Source organism: Pongo abelii, chromosome X (assembly GCF_028885655.2).
Source record: "Pongo abelii isolate AG06213 chromosome X, NHGRI_mPonAbe1-v2.0_pri, whole genome shotgun sequence".
Taxonomy (NCBI): domain Eukaryota; kingdom Metazoa; phylum Chordata; class Mammalia; order Primates; family Hominidae; genus Pongo; species Pongo abelii.
The window spans coordinates 115,874,013-115,895,595 of NC_072008.2; the positions used below are offsets into that span (position 1 = coordinate 115,874,013).

The window sequence follows — 21,583 nt, forward strand, 5'->3', positions numbered from 1 at the left end:
TTCATCTAGTACTACCTCAAATACAGTAAAGTGGATGACAGCACTCTATAAACTGTAAAGCTGAATAATAATGCCAAGGATTGTTGTCATCATGACTACTGAGATTGGCTGTCACCCAGCGACTCAGCTGTGATATGCTTCCAGGCAGTTCCTGAGAGCTCCTGCAAGCCCCTTTCCTGTACAGGTGCTGGAAAGTGCCATAGAAATACAGTCTCCTGATGACTGTAAAAGCCAGGCAGCTAGATTTAATAAGACATTTGTCAAGGAGATGGAAGATTATGGCCAATTTTGGTAGACAGATAGTTGCCGGCTAAAACAAAGCATGTATTGAACTGTTTTGGAGTAGGAAGAAGCATTGCTATGACAACAAATTACTTATATTTGATTTAGAAGAAGGAGAGCAGTGTAGCTTAATGGTTTAGAAAGCTCATGAGAACAATTGTTGGCACGGGTTTATGTTAAAATATAAAATGTTAAGTATGATCTGTTAAATAATTGAGCACCTCAGTGCATTCTGTCTCTTCTCTCACTCTCTCTAACCAATAAAAGACAATATAAATAAATTCAAAGAAAAAAAAGCTAGCAGAGTTACATGCAAATTGTTCCATTTTATAAGGTGCCCAGATGAAATTCACAGCCAAAATTTGCTGGAATGCAAAAAATGTTATTTCTTTATAGGAAAAAAAGAACCCAGAGACCTATTCACTGTGTTTTCATGCCATGCAAACCTGATGATGGTAGTTTGGAGTTTCTCATTCTGTAGGTGATTAATCTTCTTTGTGATCGATAGTATGTTTTATTTGAAAAGAAACTACACTTCAGACCATTTCTGTCCTTTGACTGTGTTCATGCCTGAGAGAATGAGTAAACAGTCGTTTGTATGAACTGGTTATTTGTAGTTCCCCTGGGGAAGTAGGTATCAGGCAGGTAGCAAAGGCATCTAGCATCTGGAGGAAGCTTGTGGATATAGATGCTTTCTCTTAGAAAGATAGCTCTTTCCTGTTCCTAAAGGTAAAACCAAACAGATGGCCCATATTCACTGGGGATAGGTCTCAGGGTCTTCTTCATCAGGTTCTGAGGGTGGGTAGATCTAAGGACTCCTTGAGGGCTCTTGAGGCAGAGAATCAGATACTTTCTAATCTCTCCTTTTTTTGCTTTTCCCTGATCCCCACTTTTACCCAGTACCATCTTCCTGTTTTCCCCTTATACTTCTAGAACAGTACAGTAAAGTAGGAAACAGGGAAAAGCTTGGAAAATGGAGGACTGACTCCAAGAGGACAGGAATAACTACCCTCAACTTTTAAACTGCCTCTGCAGGCAAAACTCACAAATTTGTATTCCCCCCACCCCACCGCCCACCCAACTTCTTTGGAGGGAAAACTTCCATTGGTCATTATTACTGGGAGGAGACCGTGTCATGGAGTTCATTCAGAGGAGGAAGACTGAAAATAATAAGCCAGATCTTAGGCTAACCTCCTGTGAAAGAGAAGTGGCCCAATATCACAGCTGTTTGATGAATCATAGAATTTGCCTGGCATATAGTTTAAATTTCACCTTTTTATGCGACTTGGTGTTCTGTGTTTTACTAGTTGGCATCATGTCAGATCATGTTCTACCCTTCTCGGAAACTTCTAGTGCTCCCAGTTACTTACAAAATAAAATCCAGAATTGGTGAGCTGTTCCTTAAGGCCCTTCCTGATGTGGAAATAGACCTCTTAGAAAAAGGTTGCAAAAGCAACGCATACTCATTATAGAAAATTTGGAAACTAAAGAATTTGGCAAACTTTTTCTGCAAAGGGCCAGATAGTAAATGTTTTAGGCTTTGTGAACCATGCTGTGTCTGCCACAACTACTCAACTCTGCTATTGAAGCACAAAAGCAGCTACAGATAATGCCAGTATGTGAGTGAATGTGTGTGGCAGTGTTCTACTAAAACTGTATACAAATCAGTCAGTGGGCCACGTTTGGTTCGCAGGTTATTGTTTGCTGAACACTGCTATAGAAAATAAAAATCACTCATAGTCTTGCCACAAAAATGTTAACATTTTTGCTTATTCTCCTTCTTCTCTTCATATTATTTTATGTGCTTGTGTCTATACTGTACATTGCCAATTTTATACCTGATTTTTTTCACTAAGCATCCTCATAAACGTTTCCTATGTTATTTAAAACTTGTTGGCATAACTCTTAATGCCTATATGGTACTCCATCCTGTAACTGGATCATAATTTACCTAGTCATTTCCTTTTTGTTTTTAGGCGGGGATGGATTCTTGCTCTGTCACCCAGGCTGGAGTGCAGTGGCACGATCTCAGCTCACTGCAACCTCTGCCTCCCAGGTTCAAGCGATTCTCGTGCCTCAGTCTCCCAAGTAGCTGGGACTACAGGCTACCATCACCGCAGCCGGCTAATTTTTGTATTTTTTAGTAGAGATGGGGTTTTACCATGTTGTCCAGGCTGGTCTCGAACTCCTGATCTCAAGTGATCCGCCCACTTCGGCCTCCCAAAGTGCTCCTATGGTTTTTTTTGCAGTTATAAACTTTAAAAAGTTTCTTCTTGTACAAATCTTTGTGTTTCACATTATTTTGTAGGTCACTTTCCTTGAAGTGGAGTTACCAGGACGGGGGTATGGATGTTTTTAAGGAGCTTAATATCTCTTTTTTTTTGTTTTTTTTTTTTTAAAAAAGATAGTGCTTATGTACATTCCTACTAGCAGGGGGACAGAGAGAGCCTCTTCCAACTCATCCTCACCAACGTCAGATATTGTCACTAAAGCAAAATCTTTTTTTTAAAACAATTTTTTTAAAAATGGCATCTAAGTTAATGTGTAATTCTTTGATTATTAAGGTGATTGGAGAAAAAGTTTCAAATGATTGTTGAATGATGAGTGGGATCACATAGTTCTTCTGTGGCTCAGTTTTTCATAAATGTACCTTGGGCCCTAACTTGCTTTTCCTTTTCATCATGCAGTTCCCCCCTTTCATCTTCCTGGCTCCTTCTGTTAAAATTTTATTCATTCTTTAGGGCTCAATCCTATCTGTATTCATGTACCTGTCTGTGGAGTCCTCCCTAGTTCCTCCTACTCGATATGATCTCTCTGTCTTTGAATCCCTGTAGCACTGTGTACCTCTCTTGTGGTATTTATCTCTTTTTGCCCCTTTTTGTGGTTATCTCTGTACTGGCTTTATGCCTATGTCATGGACGCTGGGTAATATTATCTTTGCATTGACTCCCAGAGCCTAGTAGAGAGCTTAGTGTACAATGGGCTGATTAGCCTACCAGAGCTATGTTGAAAGGTGCCTGAGGACTGCTGCAGATGACCTTTCAAAAAATTCGATGTTGCAATTACCTGTGATGTTTACAGAATGGATTGGGATCACTGATAAGAGATGCTTTGCTGGTTACTTAAGATGGGCTGTATCTATAAGTCCTAGTCACTCTTTTTTGTGAAATTTGAATCATCAAAATTTCCAAGTAGTGATAAAAAACAGTTTTAGCATATGTTAGGCTATTCTCTTGTGTATCTGGTAGTTTATGTGATGATGGAAATGTTTTATATCTGCACTGTCTGATATGGTAGTCACTGGCCACATGTGGCTGTTGTGCACTGTATATGTGGTCACTGCAACTGAGGAACCGATTTTTTTTTCGTTTTACTAATTTTAAATACTTTAAATAGCCACATGTAGCTAGTGGTAACCATATGGGACAGTGCAGGATAATGTAGAATATTTAAAGTTATGGTCTCTTTTTTGTGGCCAAAAGAAGCTGGATATGTATAGTGACCCACGGTAACATTGACATTGTAGTTTTCTGGAATTTTGGAGAGGCAGTCTAGACCCTGATAGAACCGTAGAGAGAGAGAGAGAGAGGGGAAGCCATAAATTTGGTTCAAAATGGAAACTGATTCCAGTGGGAGGTGTATGTTGTGCGAAAAGGGAGATGATGCCAGATTGGTAGGGTAGAGGCAGAGTACAATAAGCTGGAATACCTAGAGGAGACATTTGGACATGATACAATTGTTGATAGGGAACCATTAAAGATTCATGAAAAGAGGAGTGACAGATGACTGTGGGGTTGCAAGGTCACCTTTGCCTGGCATATGAAGCTGCTGGGAAAGGATGTGAGTTATTGGCCCCTCCTTCAGTGGATAGGGTTGGGCAGTAGTGATTCACAAACTCCATCAAAACGCAGCCACATCAGAAAACACAAATGATTTATTTTTGCATTAGCTTCCAGTTATTGTGTGCCTTCCTGTGGTTCAGATATACACCACCATATATTGCGGAGGGCTTGTAGCTGGGGGGCTGTGGAGAATGGCGGCCTGCGTGACAGGAGCAGGCCAGTGACCTCTGCTTAGCCACAGGCAAAATTGCCATCTGTGACCCTGGTGCCTTGAAAGGTGTGTCTTGAATGGCTCTTTGACTCTTCAGAAACAATCTGGGAGCCCATTCATTCTGTTCTCACTTGCCTGCTTCCTTTAAGGGCCGATAGCAAATTTCTAATTTTACTGTTAGGAGAATATTTTCAATCTCATTTTTTAACCTTTAAATTAAGTTGAACCTTTCAATTAAGTTGAATTAATATTTCTTCCCACTACCTACTCCTTACTGCCCTCACTCTGTCCTTTATTAGATTGCTTATATTTCCATAACTGCATCGTGACCTTAGCACATGAACTTAATCATTAACTATCATATTCCTAAAGAACAGCCTTTGGACTCATTTTTAAGAAAAAGAAAAACACTATTAAAGGGATTCTCTCTCTTCTCACACTCTCCCACATGCCCAGCTAACCCAGCCACCCTCGTTCTCTACCCTACCTGTACTCCCACCCTCCATGCCCACTTTGGCTCAGGGAGATGGTCCAGCTGAGGAACAGCCTCCCTTTTGGGAAAACATGCTCCATTTAAATCATACCTAGTAAGTCTTCAGAAACCCTGACCCAGGAGGGGCTTTGGGACACAACTGACAATTAAATCTCTCAGTGTCAGGAGATCTTGCAACTGAGAACTGAGTGCCCCTTCCACCTCACTCATAATTGACAGGGGCCAGTGGCTTGTGTGAGCCTCACCTCACCTGGCATCACCACTCCTCACCCCACCTTACCTCACCTTACCCCACCTTACCCCACCTTACCCCACCATACCTCACCTCACCTTCTCTCCTGCTCTTGAGAGACAACTAGGTAACTGTGAGTAGCACTTCTCCCTCGGCAAAGTGAAGCAGCTTCCTCACTGATGCTCAATTCAAGGAAAGAGAAAAGTTCTTGCCTTGAGTTACCATGGGGCGGGGGGGAAGGGGAAATTTTTTTTAAAAACTACTTTGAGCTTCACACTTAAGATTTTTACAAAAATCAATTATATTTGGTTTCTCTTTTGATCATGAAGGCGGTATAGTTTAAGGGTTGAGGCATGGATACTACTGGAATCAGACACTCGTGGACTAGAATTTTGGTTCTATCACTTGCTAGCTGTTTAAACTTAGGGAAGTTTCTTAATTTCTTTGAACCTCAATTTACTTGTCTGTAAAATGGGGATAATAATGCTTGCCTTGCATGGTTGTTGTAAAGATTAGAGATTGTCTGTACAGCATGATTCCTGGGACCCAGTAAGGACTCAATAAAAGGCAGTTGTTATTATTAAAGCAGGTCATTTATGTTTGTAACAACCACAGGGTTAAGCTCATTGTCCCAACATCCTTTTTTCTCATCCCTCAGCATGCTTGCTTTTGCCTTCCTGAAGCTGAAGATATTTATCCTCAGGGCAAGAGACATTGGGTGTGAGGGATTTAATGAGACAGATTTTCTTGACAGAGGGATTCTTAGGTAAGGAAAACTCGAGTAAGGAAAACTCGAGAGCTGGATGAGTAAGGAAAACTCGAGTAAGGAAAACTCGAGAGCTGGATGAGTAAGGAAAACTCGAGAGCGGCCTTTGCCAAGGAAATCTAAAGCAATTGCCACCCTGTTGGAGAGGTTTCTGTCCTGTCTGAAGGTAGGGATGGGGGATGGATGGATGATTGGGATGACAGCCTTCTGCTGGCCTTTTAAAGAGTACATTCCCAGGAAGATAGCCTCTACTTTCTGCATTGTGGGAGTGAGGGCGGGGGATGGATATTGTTTTTGAGTGAAGGAAACCTTGTGTTCCATACTTAAGCATCATGTTCCCCCACCTGGGATGCTCTGTTGGCCTGATTTAAGGAAAGCTTTCCAGTTGATCTTTTAATCTTCAGAAATAACACCAGAAATCAGTTATGCCATCACTTTCCTTATAAAACTAACTAGCTTTCACTTAGCAGATTTTGTTCTAGGGATTCAGTGTGTCTGGATATTGAATTTTTGTACTGCCCAGGCAAGGTTTTCTGAGAGTAGTATGTGTGATGTGTGTGGATAAGGGGTTGGGGGTGGCTCAGAGGGTGAGGGTGTGGAGCATTGTCTTCAAAATCCCTGAGCAAGGCTGAGGGTGTTTCCATGTCTACTGCCCTAATGGGGATTCTAGCAAATAGGGGCAGTGCTGGCTCATTCATAGATATTAAAATAAAATGTTAAGGGGGCTTCCTTCTAAGAGCCAACTCTAAGGCATTCTCTCCAAATTTACTCGTCTCTGTTGCTATCTCTTTTGTTAGAATGAGAAGATACTCTTGAAAAACTGTTTATGATACAAATCTATATGTTAAATCCTACTTTTAGTGCAGAGAGGCAGCTTGCAAAAAGTAAATTCCACGGAGAGCCTTTTAGACAAACTCCTTTGGTAATGTGAATTGTAGCCTTTGAATTTCTTGGTTGTTAAATCTTGATTTTTATATATAGGTTTGCTTCAAGCAGTTTACCTATTTTTTACATTTTAGTAGAATGACTGGGTATGTTCCTTTTATAAAATACTCAGGAAAATGGAACCAGTGTCATGGTCTCCCTTGATCTAAGTTTCAGAGACTTAAGATCTCAGAGCTGTAGCAGCAACTCAGTGAGTTCCATCAGCATATCAGTTCCCAGCAGCTTTTCTCTATCTGTATTTTAAGGAGTTGTATACAGAGTCACTTTTCATGATGACAAGATGCAGGGTGATATGATTTGAAAAAAGAACTGAATGAATCTTTTTTTTCCCTCTGTATTTTAATGGAGGCAAACTGAATGAATTCTTTCCTTAGTCCCTTCTGCTGGTCTTTGCCTTGGTTGAAACCTCCTTTTCCCTTTGCTCAGCCACCCTTTGGGGTTACCTGCTGCTTGGGCTGAAGTCCTAAGGCTTAGTGACAAGTAACCATGTTGCCTCCGAGGCTAGTGGGCACAGCTGAACACTAATATTTGGGCCCTAACTTTCAGCTTGATTTGAGGAAATGCCACTGCTAAATGTCATCTTTTTTTGTGGATCCCTATTTGACTGACTCTTTGGATAAAACAGGTGGGCAGGCAACAAATTAAGTGGGAAATGTTTCTGTGAAACAAATCCGTTTAATAGTGTTACCTCATAAATAAGTAACAAACACAACTCTATCCCCTAACCCGCAGTAGCCCATATAGCCAGAAAGGAAAAGTAGATTGTTTCTTTGTCGCTTCTGTTATGGTTTTACTTAAGTGAATTATCAGATCAGACCCCTGTTTGTACAGAAGTTTCAAAAATGTTTGTTGTAAATTGATCTGAGCCAATTTGGTTTTCCACAGTTAATTTGATTCTATTCTGGTAGGTATCATTAATCTCCAATAGTCAGAGGTAGGTAAGGGCTATAGGTTTTTCCCCCACAACCAGTAGATTACAATGAAAGGAATTCTGATTAAATTCTGCCATGTAACTTTATTAATAATCAGGCACAAGACAGTTACACAGCCTGACCTGTACACCCAGAGACAATTCCAGTACTTTTTTTGCAAACCACCATATTGTGTGAAAGATTCACTGGAGATAGATGTGACAATATTTTAGCAGTAGGATTCAGCTTACCTTCTAATTAGAGGGCACATCTGAGTCCTCCATTAAGTGTCTGGACATAAGATTTGTTGGGACTCCTGAGCCTAAGGTATCATTTTAAAGGAGTGAAGAATGTTGGGCTAACCAGAGTCTTATATCCAATTCGTGCAAAAGTGGGAGCAACTGAATATTTCTAAATGATATACCTGTCTTGAACACTAGGCAGTTTCCCTAATGAAATATTTCTAGTATTCATTGTTGTAACGAACAAACGATCAGAAGTACTTCAGAGCTGAAGCATGTAAGTGTGACTTTTTTCCCCATTAGAAAAAAATTAAGGTATATTTAACATACAGTAAAATTCACCCTTCTAATGGTACAGTTCTCTGAGTTTTGACAAATGCATACAGTTCTATGAACACTCCAGTCAAGATAGAGAATATTCCCACCACCCCCAAAGATTCCCCTGTGCCTTGATTTTGGGATTTTTAAAGAGCAGCTTTACTGAGATATAATTCATATACCATAAAATTCACCTACTTAAGGTGTATAATTCAGTGGTTTTCATATACTACATTTAAAAAAAATTGTGGTTAAATATATACATATAAAATAAAAAATTTGCCATTTTAAGCATATTTAAGTGTACACTTCGGTAGCATTAATTTCATTTGAGATGTTATGCAACCACCACTCCTATTTCTAGCACTTTTTTTTTTTAAATCACACCAAACAGCAGCTCTGTACACATTAAGGAATAACTTCCAATTCTTACCTTCCCCAGGCCCTGGTAACCACTGTTCTACTTTCTGTCTCTATAAATGTGCCTATTCTAGGAACCTATTATCGGTGGAATCATATAATATTTGTCCTTTTATGTCTGGCTTGTTTTACTTAGCAAAATGTTTTCAAGGTTGTAGCATGTATCAGAACTTTGTTCCTTTTTTAAGGGTGGGTAATATTACATTGTATGTATAGATCACATTTTATTTATCTGTCAGTGGACATTTAGGTTGTTTCTACCTTTTGGCTATTGTGAATAATGCTGCAGTGAATGTTGGCATACAAGTATTTGTTTGAGTCCTTGTTTTCAGTTCTTTTGGGTATGTATATACCTAGGAGTGGAATTGCTGGGTCATATGGTAATTCTATGTTTAGCTTTTTGAGGAATTGCCAAGCTGTTTTCCACAGCAACTGGCCGCTTTACGTTCCCACCAGTAATGTACAAGGGTTCCAATTTCTACATATCCTCACCAGCACTTGTTATTTTCTGTTTTTAAAATTATAGCCGTCCTAGCAGTATGAAGTGGTATATCATTGTGGTTTTGTTTTGCATTTCCCTGATGACTAATGATGTTGAACTTTATTTCATGTGCTTATTAGCCATTTGTATATCCTCTCTGGAGAAATGTTTGTTCAAGTTCTTTGCCCATTTTTTGAAAAAACTGGGTTTTTGTTGCTGAGTTGCAGGAATTCTTGATTGTAGGCTTTGATTAGAAATTTCAGTTGGTAACTAATATCACCCCTGGAGTTTGTATTCTCGATTAGGGGTCTTCAGATGTTAACAGTGGTGTGTGGTAAATGTTTAAAGCTCTGATTAATGGCATTTGCCAATTTCCATGGTCAATTTCAAGCTACCAGTCTGGCCCCTCACTAAGGTAACAAAGGAGTTCGGAAGAGATGTACACAATCAACTCTTTCTAGCCAGTGCTATTGGGCTTCCAGTATGCAACAGAATGTTAACTCACCACCCTATGGTGTAGAATAAAACTAACACAGAGGCATATTTATCACAGTGTCTACACTGAAACTATTTAAATTAAATTAGAAATAACTAAAAGTAAATGAAAATAATTTTCAATTACAACACTTTAGCTCCTTCAATAAAAGCAAGAATAATTATTTGTTGAGCACATCATATGCTAGACATGTTCCAAGTATTAATAGATATTATCAGTAAATAGAGGAGGAAATGTAGAATAAGTTAGTAGTAGGCTGGGACTTGAAGTCAGACTCCAGAGCCCATGTGTTTGATCTCTTTACCGCACTGTCTTCTATCCCATTAGTGGAATTTACTTACTGAGTGTTGACTACTATAAACAGAGTAGACTACTTTCTTCTAACCCCAGGGATGCTTCTGTGTTACTTTGTACCCTCCAGCCTCTCTAAATCCTGTTCAAATTGGAATTGAAAACTAAAGCTGTGGTGGTACCACATATCAACGAACTGTAAGGGGTTAAAAATATCCTTTTCCTGGTTGCAAAAAAGCATGTGTTGTAAGAAACATTTAAGCAAGTGAGAAATGGCAAAAATAGAAAGTGAAAGTACCCCATAAACCCATCTGCCAGAGATAATCATTATCAACAACTAGCATTTATTCTTTCAGAGCTTTTTCTTTACACATTTTTTAAAAATAACAATGGGATGATTCCTTATAATCTGAGTCTCTTTTCACTTCATAATATAGTTAGGCTATTTTCCATGCCAGTGTGTATAGCTCTACTTCATTCATTTTAACAGCTTTACTTCATTCATTTTAACAGCTACATAATATCCCTTGTGTGAAGGAAATGTAAGGGATTTTGAAGGGCTATTTTGAAGTGATGATAGGTGGCACATGGGACAAAAAGGTTGAAAACTACTGTTGGGTACCAACAATAGAGGCACTATACTTTCCATTTCTCCCCCCAGAGGCTACTATAACTTACCTGAAACGATAAGACGAAAATCCATGAGCACTGGGAAGAGTTACAGGAAAACTCAAACTAAGCTAGTCAGGGATAATTGAGAGATAAGACTACATATCAAATTCCTTCACATGTCTTTAGGGCTTTACAGTTCTGGTCTTTGAAACTCTATTTGGAATCTTTCTTAATCTCCAGTAGGCCCTGCTTTGAGTTTGGGAAACATTGTTTTCCAGGAAATACAACCTTTTAATTTCCCCTCATCTGTTCCTCATCTTGAGAGATTGCCACCGTCATGTTTTCTTGCTGTGATAATCTGTCAGGATTTTTTGTTGTTGTTGTTGTTATTTGTTTTTGAGACAAGGTCTTGTTCTGTCACCCAGGCTGGAGTGCAATGGTGTGATCATAGCTCACTGCAACCTTGAACTCCCAGGCTGAAGCAATCCTCCCCACCACAGCCTCCTGAGTAGCGGGGACTGCCACCATTCCTTGCTTTTTTTTTTTTTTTTTTTACTTTCTTCTACAGATGGGGTCTCACTATATTGCCCAGGCTATTTTGGAGCTCCTGGGCTCACATGATCGTCCTGCCTTGGCCTCCCAAAGTGCTGGACTTACAGGCATGAGCTGACATGCCTGGCCTGATATGTCAGTTTTCAGTGGTTGTCAGTATTTCTTTGTTTTCTCCTCTGTCCTAGGCACTTGTCACTAGGAAAGTGCCTAATGACTCCATCAGGTGTGGCATTTATTATTGTTGCAACAGGGAATTGATAAGACAAAAGAAGGCTATCTGGGGGATGAGTTAGCCAAGAAGTGGAAGAAGACAGCTGTTATTAGGTTGCTGTCAAAATAGCTTGCTTTACTCTCTGGCATGTATCACTCCAGGGAATGAAATAATCCAAGAATGATAAGCTCTCAATTGCCATCTGTTGGTTTGTGATGCTGCTTGCCTTGTTCTAGTTAACATTGAACACTGACCTCACATGGCACTTGGAGAAACTTAGAGGAGGATAAGATGATCATAGGGTGTAAAGCAAACTGACTGAACGCTTGCAGAGAGATGGGCTAAAGGCCTGTGGTATCAGTTTATCAGGATTTGTCTGCCTTACACTCTCTTATCCTTCCCTCTTTACCCCAGGGAGCTGGCAGAATGGTGTTTCCTCTGTAATATGACATATTTAGATTCTTTTACCAGTTTAAAGAAGTTAATTTAATGGGGGTAAAGGGGGCTAAGTTTTTAGGGTTGGGTCAGATACTGTCCTTATAAGAAAGATTATGGGTGTTTGAAGCTCATGAATGGACATGTCATTATCTTTCAAATTACATGCTAAGGATCAGGTTTGTATCATATGTATTTTACTATGCCTTCTGGTCCATATCTCAGACAAACCACTCTATGCCAGCTGTGCTAGGTGCCAGCAGCCATGAACTGTGCCAGAGATCCTGCCTCCCTGGCTTAGGTTGATTGGACTGAGTGGCCACCTGTCACCAAGACAGCCCATCTACCACCTAGCAGGTAACATGGGCTTGACGAGCTGAGAGCTGGGCCTTTCGTATTCCTCTCTTAGGAAATTAGAATTGGGAAACTGAGAGCCTAAGGCAGTTTGTAAACAGGGAAAAGAGCCAAAAGATGATGGGGAGTGGAGCAGTCATGACAGTCCATGTCCTAGCTGGTTTTATGAAGGGACAGAAACCATGAGCAAACAGAGGGACCTTGCAAGGGAGGAAGAGAGATGCCTTGAGAGACAGAAGAGCTGTTTCCTACAGACACCATGAACCCAGAACCACTTTCCAGTTCTCCTGAGGACCAGCTTTATCCTACCCTAGGATTCGAATGGGATACCTGTATTCTTTCCACAAACCTCCCTTTTCTTGAGCCAGCTTGAATGAGACTCTGTTTTCCCACAATGGAAATTATTAGACCAGATCTAGGCTCCTACCTTTACAGTCAACTTCTGGGTTGAGTCAACAACAGTTGGTTTACATTTAAGGCTAACATGAAGTGCTGAAGACTATTCTAGGTATTACGGGGAACAGTGGAAAAACACAGATACCTGATTATTTCTGTCAAGCTCAGTGCTGACGTTATGGGCTTTGAATCCGTGTTCCTGGCAAACAGTGAGAATGAAAAGAGGCAGGGATCCTGACTGTTCATTTATCACTTCACAGCTCTCAACCAACAGGGGGCCTTCTTTATCCTATTTAGCCTCTCAGTAGAGTATTTGCCTTTTGCTTATTCCTCTTTCCAGTCAACTCTTGATTATTCATGTAATAGAGGAAAGCATTAATGTGAATGATAGAAGACTGCCCCACCTTGGCCTCTCTTCCCTGCCACAGCAGCATCCAGTCACAGAAATGGAAACAACTAGCAGGAGAGGTAAGGAGGCTGAAAAAAGGTGGGATGGGGCCAAGCAAATTAACATTGTTTCTTCTACTTTTATACCTTCTTTCTGTTAATAAATGCTGCCTGTTTGAGTTTCTCTTCTGGTGTCACTAGGAGATTGCTGGAACAGCAATGCCATTTGCTTGATTTAAGTCAAAATATGGGATCTTTTCAAAAACTGAAATAGAGTTGGGAGCAATTGACTAGGCTGTTAGTTTCCTCTCCCATCTATTGTACCCCCTTTTTGTCGGTGCCACCCAGCTTTCTTGTTGGCTGAGTTTAATGTTGGGCCACTAGCAACCATTCTTCGTTCAGGATTTTGGACTCAGCTAGCCAAAATATCCACAATAGTATTTCTCAAAGTATGGTTCTTGACCCACTTGCATCAGAGTCACCATGGGTGCTTTTTAAAAATGCTGATTCCTTCCACCTTGAATGCATTGAAGGAAAAATGCTAATTCCTGGGCCCTATCCCAGAGCTATTGAGTCCAGATATTGGGGTGGGGGACAGAATTGGCTTGGAAATATGAATTTTAACTCACCCACCTCCAGGTGATATTTATGTGCTCTCAACTTTGAGAAAGGCTACTCTGTAAAATGGCCTGAGGGGATTTGGAGGGTAGCTCTGGGAAATTACCAACACTTCTCTTTCACTCACTATTTGTAGAGCAAGTGAGTGCGTGGGGAGAGGAAAGTGGGGAATTCCAGGTGTCAGAAGGTATTTTTCTAAGTGCAGATAGTTAAAGTCTGTCTACTGAAAGGAAAGTGAAGAAAAATAGTAAATGCCAGCATGCTAAATTAGATGACACTTAACACTCAAATATTTGTTGAATTAATGCCTGAATAATTAAGAGTTGATTGGGCAGAGACACAGGAAGATTGTGTTTAAGTTACAGACTTGGCTTGCATCCGTGTTTCCTTCCAAAGAGACCACCTTCTCCGTTTCTGCATTGTCTTTCTTTAGAGTGAAAATTGGTAGTCATCCCCAACATATTTGGGGTTTTGTGGTAATTTAAATATCTAATAGGCACTGCATAATGCCATTCAATGGTTGTACCTAAATGTAACCCTACTAATCAAAATGAGGATATTGTGTTTAAGAGTCTGGCTATATAGTCTCTGGTCTGATTATAGTGTTGAGTCTTTTTTCAAAAACTGTCTCTATGGAGTAAAGCAGGGTCCTGTGTTTCGTTGCTTTCCAGACATTCCCCAACAAGTGCTGAATGGATTTTGTTGCAAAATTTTCTTTGGAAGTCTATTTAGAATTCAGATTGCATTTTCCCAAGGACACAATATTCTTCTTGTGGTTCAGGTTCCCAGACCAGCTGGCAAAAGCCTATTTAATGTGAAGTAGAGTAGAAGTCCAACCCCACCAGCCCCTTACCAGAATGCCTAAAAATATTTTTGATGGGGAAAATCCTCAGCGTTCAGACCTGTGATCCTAGGCATGCATCCCAGCTTCATTCTCTGAGCAGCATCATAGGGATTTATTGTTGGAGGGAACAATTCAAACTCCTTTTCTAGGCCTCCTAGGCTTTGTGTGATCTGACCTTTCTGCTCATCTCTCCAGTATCATTTCTTACCATGTTTCCTCTGGCACTCTATACTATCCAGGCAAAAGGAACTACTTTAAGTTCCCTGAACGCGTCTTTGTAACCTCTGGGTCATTTAAGCCTTTAGCTATGCTCTTCCCTCTGCCTAGAGCCTTCTCTTGCCTACCCCTTCTCACTGGTGTTTTGTGTTACAGCTCTCAAAGCTGTGATCACCGTTTTTGTTATAGAGTGATTTTTATGCTTTATGTCATTTATCTTCCCTTCTGCCAGACTGAATACTCCACAGAAGCAAAGACCATGTCTATGTTACTCACTGTAGTATGCCCAGCACTTAGCATAGTGCCTGGCAAGTAGTAGGGTCTTAATAATGATATGGCCGGTGAATGAATGATCTTGTCCAGGGGTTCTCACCCTCTTGTACAGATGTGGACCCTGATATTTAGAGGGGCCAAGTTTTTTTTTTTTCCAAGTCCATAGCAGCTGTTTTGGAATTAGAACTTAGGCCTTCTGACTTCCAGGCAATGGTATTTGCTTCCGGAGGTATACATTTCTATAAATAAAGTCTGAATGCATTGGAATAACTTATCCTGGGGGTTATTTGTAGCAGTCTCAATCATTTGATGAGGGTCACTACTGGTGATATATAGAGGGAAATAGGAGAGTGAAGTAATGCAGAATATACCTTCTGTAATTTAGATTTGGATCATTTTTGCTGGGCCTGGAGAGGAGGAGCTAGGGGAGTACAGCTTACCCATGGCGCTGCTTACGGAATTTAGACATAACAGATGGCTGTTCATTATTCTGGGATTCCACATCTGTACAGAGTGTAGAACATAACTGAATACTCAGTGGGTATTTCTTGATTATGCAATTTGCTAAAATCACTCTGCTAGTGTGTTAAAAATACCATTTAGAGTTTTCTATACCATTTGCCATTTAATTGATAAGCATGTGGTTTGATAAATGTTGTTATTAGTAGTAGTAGTTTAATGTAGTTCTTATAGAGACATAAGGGCCTTTAGATCATTTGATTTGGTGCCCTGCCTCAGCTATTAAAAATTGCATTGTGCCTTAAATACCTGTTGCCTAATATTATTTGCCTTCTTATTGTGGCTCTTGGGGGTTTCTGTTGCTCAGAATAGAATGGAATCTTTCATAAGACTGGATTAAAGGGCATACGGCCTAATGCAGCAGTCTCTAACCTTTTTGGCACCAGGGACAGGTTTTGTGAAAGATAATTTTTCCATGAACTGAGATGGGGGGTAGGGGAGGATGGTCTCAGGATGAAACTGTTCCACTTCAGATCATCAGGCATTAGATTCTCATAAGGAGCATGCAACCTAGATCCTGAGCATGCAGCCTAGATCCCTCTCATGCTCCTATGAGAATCTAATGCTGTCACTGATCTGACAGGAGGTGGAGCTCAGGCGATGATGCTCATTCATCTGGCACTCACTTCCTGCTGTGTGGCTTGGTTTCTAACAGGCCATGGATTGGTACCATTCTGTGGTCTGGGGCTTGGGGACCCCTGGCCTAATGGATCATCTTAGTTAAAGTTCAGAGGCATTTAGGAGGAAGACCCATCTGATGACATGCAAGGAGGAAATATCTGTAGACCCCTGGAGAAGAGGGAAAGCAGTGCTTTTCCATGTGTAAGCTTGGGACTGAGGGTTGAATTTTTGTGGTAGGTACATGACTGGGTGGAGAGGATGACATTCCTTAGTTCTCCACTTGGCTTTCAGTAGGACACACTTCAGGAGTCCCACATCAGGATGGCTTTTTTCTCCCTGTGGTGAAGAAAACAGCTGGCAAGTGGCTAATTAAAACCATCGTAAGCCCAAAAGCTAAACTCAAAGGCCTTTGAGAGCCTTCCATTGGGCTGCCCAAAGTCCTTAGAGGCTGGTTGGCCAATATAATGAATAATAAAGGAAATTCATTGAACACCGTTAAGAAAAGGTAATGCATGTCTTCCTTCAAACCATCAATGCTTTGCCCCGTCACTGATTTGCTTGTGTGACCCTTTTATGTCACTCTGAATAAACTCCCCTTTGTCTTTCTGGGCCGAGGGAACCAAATGAGTATAGAGGGACTCTTCTTGGAGTCACACATTTCTTTCCTCCTTGTGACTGCCAAACCACCAAACTCTGGGCCATTTGTGTGTGTCTTAATTTCTCCTCATAATGTGGCAAAACACGTTTTGGTGCTAGGTACGATACAACCCTTTCTGGAGTGAACCAAATGTGGAAATTGCTGTAATTTGAGGCAGTTTTCAGAAAAGAGCCTCTTCTGGTACAGAAAGGCCCTTTTTCCTTTTTCCTTTCTCTTTTTTCATTTATGCCTCATCATATTTTGTCCAATTTCAGCTCATCTCAGGCTGAATTTTCCTTTTGATGTCTGCTTTATAGAATAGCCCTTGCCTGAGAAAAGAGAACAAAAGGCCAACTCTGTGGCTTTCAATTTGCAGCATCCCCAGCCCTTTTATCCATCTCAGTGCTTCCCTGGTTGGGAACAAAACCCAAGCTCCAGGGTCAGAGCACATACGGAGGAAGAACCCTTTTTGAAAATCCAAGCACATGAGGAATTCATGTTTAATTGTCATCCTGCTTTGCAATTGGGTCAGGTACATATGGGGGGAGGAGAGAGTGGTCTTGGAAGAAAAAAAATTGTGGGCTTGGAAGAGTGGGCTTGGAAGAAAAAAGCAGACATTCTGATTTCCCCCCAGAAGTTCCATTAAGAAGAAAGCAAGTTTTTAAGGGTTTAATTGCTAATTCAGGGTTGCTGTCAGCCTTAGGGTATCTGTATCAAGGCGCCTAGTTTGGGAGGTGGAACAGAAGTTTGACGTGCTAACATTTGGGAACTTTCTCTGACAGGATGTCTTTGTTATCTAGTTTCTTTCCATTTTTCAGTACCTGCTTTCAGATCTCTACTTTTTCTCTTCTGCTTCCTTTGGTTTCAAATCACAGAAGACCTATCTCTTTGTGCTCCCAGCTTGTTGTCTTGGTTACAGGCTTCTTCGGCTTGCCTTCCTTTGAGGGGAGTATACAGTGTAAAGAAGATTTTTTAAAATGGTGACTAAGGTCCCTTTCTCTAAGGTTACTGGGATATTAAGCAGTGGGTAGAACAGTGACTTGTAAACCAGGCTGTACATTGAAATCAGCTGGGGCACTTTAAAATACTGATGCCCAGGCCCCAGGCCCAACCAGTTGAGTAGGGATCTTGAAGAGTAGGTCCCAGGAATTTTTTTTCTTTTATGAAACAATAAACTGCCTGCATGAGTCTAATGTGCATTCAGGATTTAGAACCGCTGGGTTTTACAGCAAAGCCAAACAACTTGGTTCTAGCTGTTTGAGCCAGGTGAAGGAAATAGAATCAACTTTTCTGTACCTTAGTTTTACCTGCCTAGAACAGAGAAGCAATAAAGCTTAAGAATTTAAAGAGGCTCACTGTGAGCCCCCTGTCATTATTGTTGCATACAAAAGAGAGGTAACTTTCTTTAAAAAAAAAAAAAAAAAAGAAAGAAAGAAAGAAAGAAAGGAAGAAAATCCAATTATTCAGCTGGCTTGGCTTCTGGGCTGTAACAGTGGCTTGAGGATTAAAAGAAATCTTTCCAGTTGCTTGAAGAAGGGTTATCTGTATGGAGGAACAGCAGCTTCATTCCCAGTATGGTTTGGACAGCACATTCCAGGTTTTCAAACCTGCCCCAACTTCCAGCTGACTTCCTTCTCATGCCCCAGGTGGTTAGCAGAGTTAGGCACCATACTTATATTTTTAGTGAAATTGCCTTTTAATAGTATTTTCCTAACATAAAAGCAACAGATGTTCATGATTCAAGCCCGGAACATTATAGGAATATGACACATAGCAAACAAAAGTCCCCTAGAAGTCGGTCTCCCAGACGTATCCATTGTAAGCATGTTTTTCCTTCTGATTTTATCTCTGCATATGCTAAACATTTTATATTTTTATTCTAAAAAGGGGATCATTCAACAATGTTTGTATTTTTTTTCCTTAATATCTTAGCCATCAATCCATGTTAGTACATATAAATCAACCTCATTCTTAAGGACCCCTGATTCTTAGGATTTTAGTCACACAAGGGCACAATCTCCTTCCGCTTCCCTCCAAGATTTTGCTTTCCTATGGAAAGCTTGGGTTTTGTTTGTTTCTTTGGGCTTCAAATAGAGCAAATCCATTGTATCTGGTATATTTATGTTTGGTTGTTATTTAAAAATTCATACAATTTTAAGGGAATAGAATAGCATATATGATTCCCTCCAATCTCTGACCCCTGATCCACTAGTTCTTCTCCCCAGAAACAAACTGCCGTTACCAGATTCTTGGAAATCTTGAGAATTACATAAACAAGGCTTGAATATTCTAAAATGGCTTTTGCTTAGGTAACCAAGTCTATCCATATTGTATAGAGACATCTTGTTTCATTTATTCATTCAGCAAGTACCTGATGAGCATCTCATATGTTCCAGGCACTGTGTTAAGTTCTGGACTTACAGTGAGGACCATCACACAGCTCCTGCTCTCCAGGAGCTTATGGTCAGCAGGGAAGATCAATATTTAATGAAAACATAGCTAAATATAAATGAGAAATGGTGATATGTGTTGTGAAGGAAAAGAACAGCGTTTACATGCATCTTTTTTTTTTTTTTTTTTTTTTGAGACGGAGTCTTGCTCTGTCGCATAGGCTGGAGTGCCGTGGCGCCATCTTGGCTCACTGCAACTTCCGCCTCCCAGGTTCAAGCGATTCTCCTGCCTCAGTCTCCCGAGTAGGTGGGGCTACAGGCGTGCACCACCATGCCCAGCTAATTTTTTTGTATTTTTAGTAGAGATGGGATTTCACCATGTTGGCCAGGATGGTCTGGATCTCTTCACCTCGTGATCCACCCACCTTGGCCTCCCAAAGTGCTGGGATTACAGGCCTGAGCCACTGTGCCTGGCCTACATGCATCATTTTTTAAAACAGTGATTAATGGAGTCCCCTTTCCCAATTTTTTAATACAAAGGTGTGGATGGGAGATTTGCAGCAAAGATAGGAAAGCAAAGATATAACCCACAATCTTTACTCTTGCCAACAGCTCTTACCTTCTTTCCCACCAAAATTTTCCTTTGATAAAATGTCTTGCTGAGAGTTAGGGTGACTCACCAACCAGCTTTATTTTTGGTTGACAGGGTGCCGTAGAAGACCTTTGCTAGCCAGACTGTGAGCTTCTTGCAGACAGGTATTATGTCCTGCATCACTGTGTGCTCAGAACCTCAGGAAGAACAGACTGATGTAGGCACCAGGAAATAGGTGCTTTTATTACATTCTCATTTTATGCCTTAGAAGCACTGCAAATGGTAGGTATTCTTATTTCTGTTTTAAACGATGAGAAAACTGAGGCTTAAGGAGGTGTAAAAAATACTTCCTTTTAAAAAAATAAACCTCTCCCCCACCATCATAAAGACCCCAACTTTGGCCATAGAGTTCATTGGTGGTGGAGCACTGCAAACATTAGCTGTCCCATGTGGCTTTGACTCTGACACAGTTGGTCCTCTTGCTTCAGGGAACTGGATACCATCCATCCCTCCCATGGGTTGGCCTAGGCTCTGTTATTTCAGAGTTTTCTTGACGAGTTTCAAGGTAACCAGGCCATCCTGTTCTAAATATTTTTCTGGGATTGAGGTCAAAGAGCAGTATGATCCTCTCTTAAAAGGGTCAGAGGAGGAGGACTCCTGTGGCTCCCTGAAAGGTCAAGCCCCTTCATGCTAACTACACCGTCTTCCCCTCTCTTCCAGCTTATGTGCTGGGCTGGGCTCTGGACAGGGAGCAGAGGTAGATGTGCGCATGTGTTCTGGAGGACTTTTATATGTCCGATGGTGTGTTAGGCACTATGTGGAGTGGAGGCAGAGGGAACTCCAGAAAAGACAAATTATCTTATGGTGGAGACAAAAGGTAGTATTGGCAACAAGCATGACCTCTGGAATCAGATAGTTCTGGGTTCCAGGCCTGATTCTTTGACTCACTTATTAGTTGTGCGACCTTAGGCAATTTAACCTTTCTGTAGCTCAGTTTCCTTGTATGCAAACGGGGAAAATAATAATCTCTTACATAATAGGATTGCTATGAAGAATATATGAACTAATACGTGTAAGACATTGACTGTAGTGCCAGGCACCTAGTAAGCACTCAGTAAGGAATAACTACTGCTATTATTGTTGTTACTAACAACAGTATGAGACTAATAACTGATTAGTGTATAAGTACCAACAAATACCAATGGAGTTCAGAAAAAGAATGCTTAATTTTTGTGACTTATCCAGGAAATCTCTAGAGGAGACAGAAGAAGTGGAATGAAATATTCCAGATGGAGCAAATATGAAAGTGGGAGGCTGAACTGAACTGGAATGGGGAACAAAAAGAAGAAACAAACCCAACATCTGGCACCCTTGAACTCTACCACCAGCTCACCTGTTGTCACTACCAGTATGTCCAGTCCTTTATGGCTTTCCATTTTGGAGTGCCCTGAATTACTGGCTGCAGTTTTGACTTGGCCAGCTAGTTGGCCAGCTGCTCTGGCTGAGCTTGAGGGTGTCTGTGCCTTGGTGGAGTTGACATGGGTCCTAACTCTGCAACTTGGTTTGTAGGTTCAAAGCCTGATTTTTATCAGCTTACCCAGGGCTGTTGGTTTCTAGTGGATTGAGTCACACTCCCCAACATTACAAAACACTTCTTAATAAATCATCAGGCTGATAAGTTGATTGATGATGAGAGAGAGACCTTTATAGAGATGAGAACACTTGTGTGTATCAGCCCTTTCTGATATCAAGGTACCTGAAGCCAAATTAAACAGGGATTGTTTTATAACCTAAAATCAGAACCTAATGGAGTTGAAAAGTCTCATGAGCGAGACCATATAGGCTTTGGTAGTCCATGGAAAACTGTACCTTTTTTGCATGTCTGTCATAGCTTTGTAGTGTGACCAGAATGTGTGTCCTGTTCTCTCTCCACTGCTGGAGAAACATCAGTAACAATTTTTCTCTTGGATGTTCCTGTTTTCAATTCCATGCAAAT

The 21,583-nt window shown here is 40.8% G+C and overlaps 1 protein-coding gene across 11 annotated transcripts in view; it reads left to right on the forward strand.

Moving 5' to 3' along the window:
* The window catches only part of TMEM164 (transmembrane protein 164), a 188,397-nt gene that overhangs the window by 29,843 nt on the left and 136,971 nt on the right, over nt 1-21,583 (forward strand). The window contains exon 1 of one of the 11 annotated variants that reach the window (XM_054544962.2): nt 12,831-12,958. The exons of the other annotated variants lie outside the window; for them this stretch is intronic. Coding sequence (XP_054400937.1) covers nt 12,875-12,958 — 84 coding nt within the window. The 5' untranslated portion in view covers nt 12,831-12,874. Of the gene's footprint in view, nt 1-12,830; nt 12,959-21,583 lie in introns of those variants that run through there. 11 annotated transcript variants of the gene reach the window in all.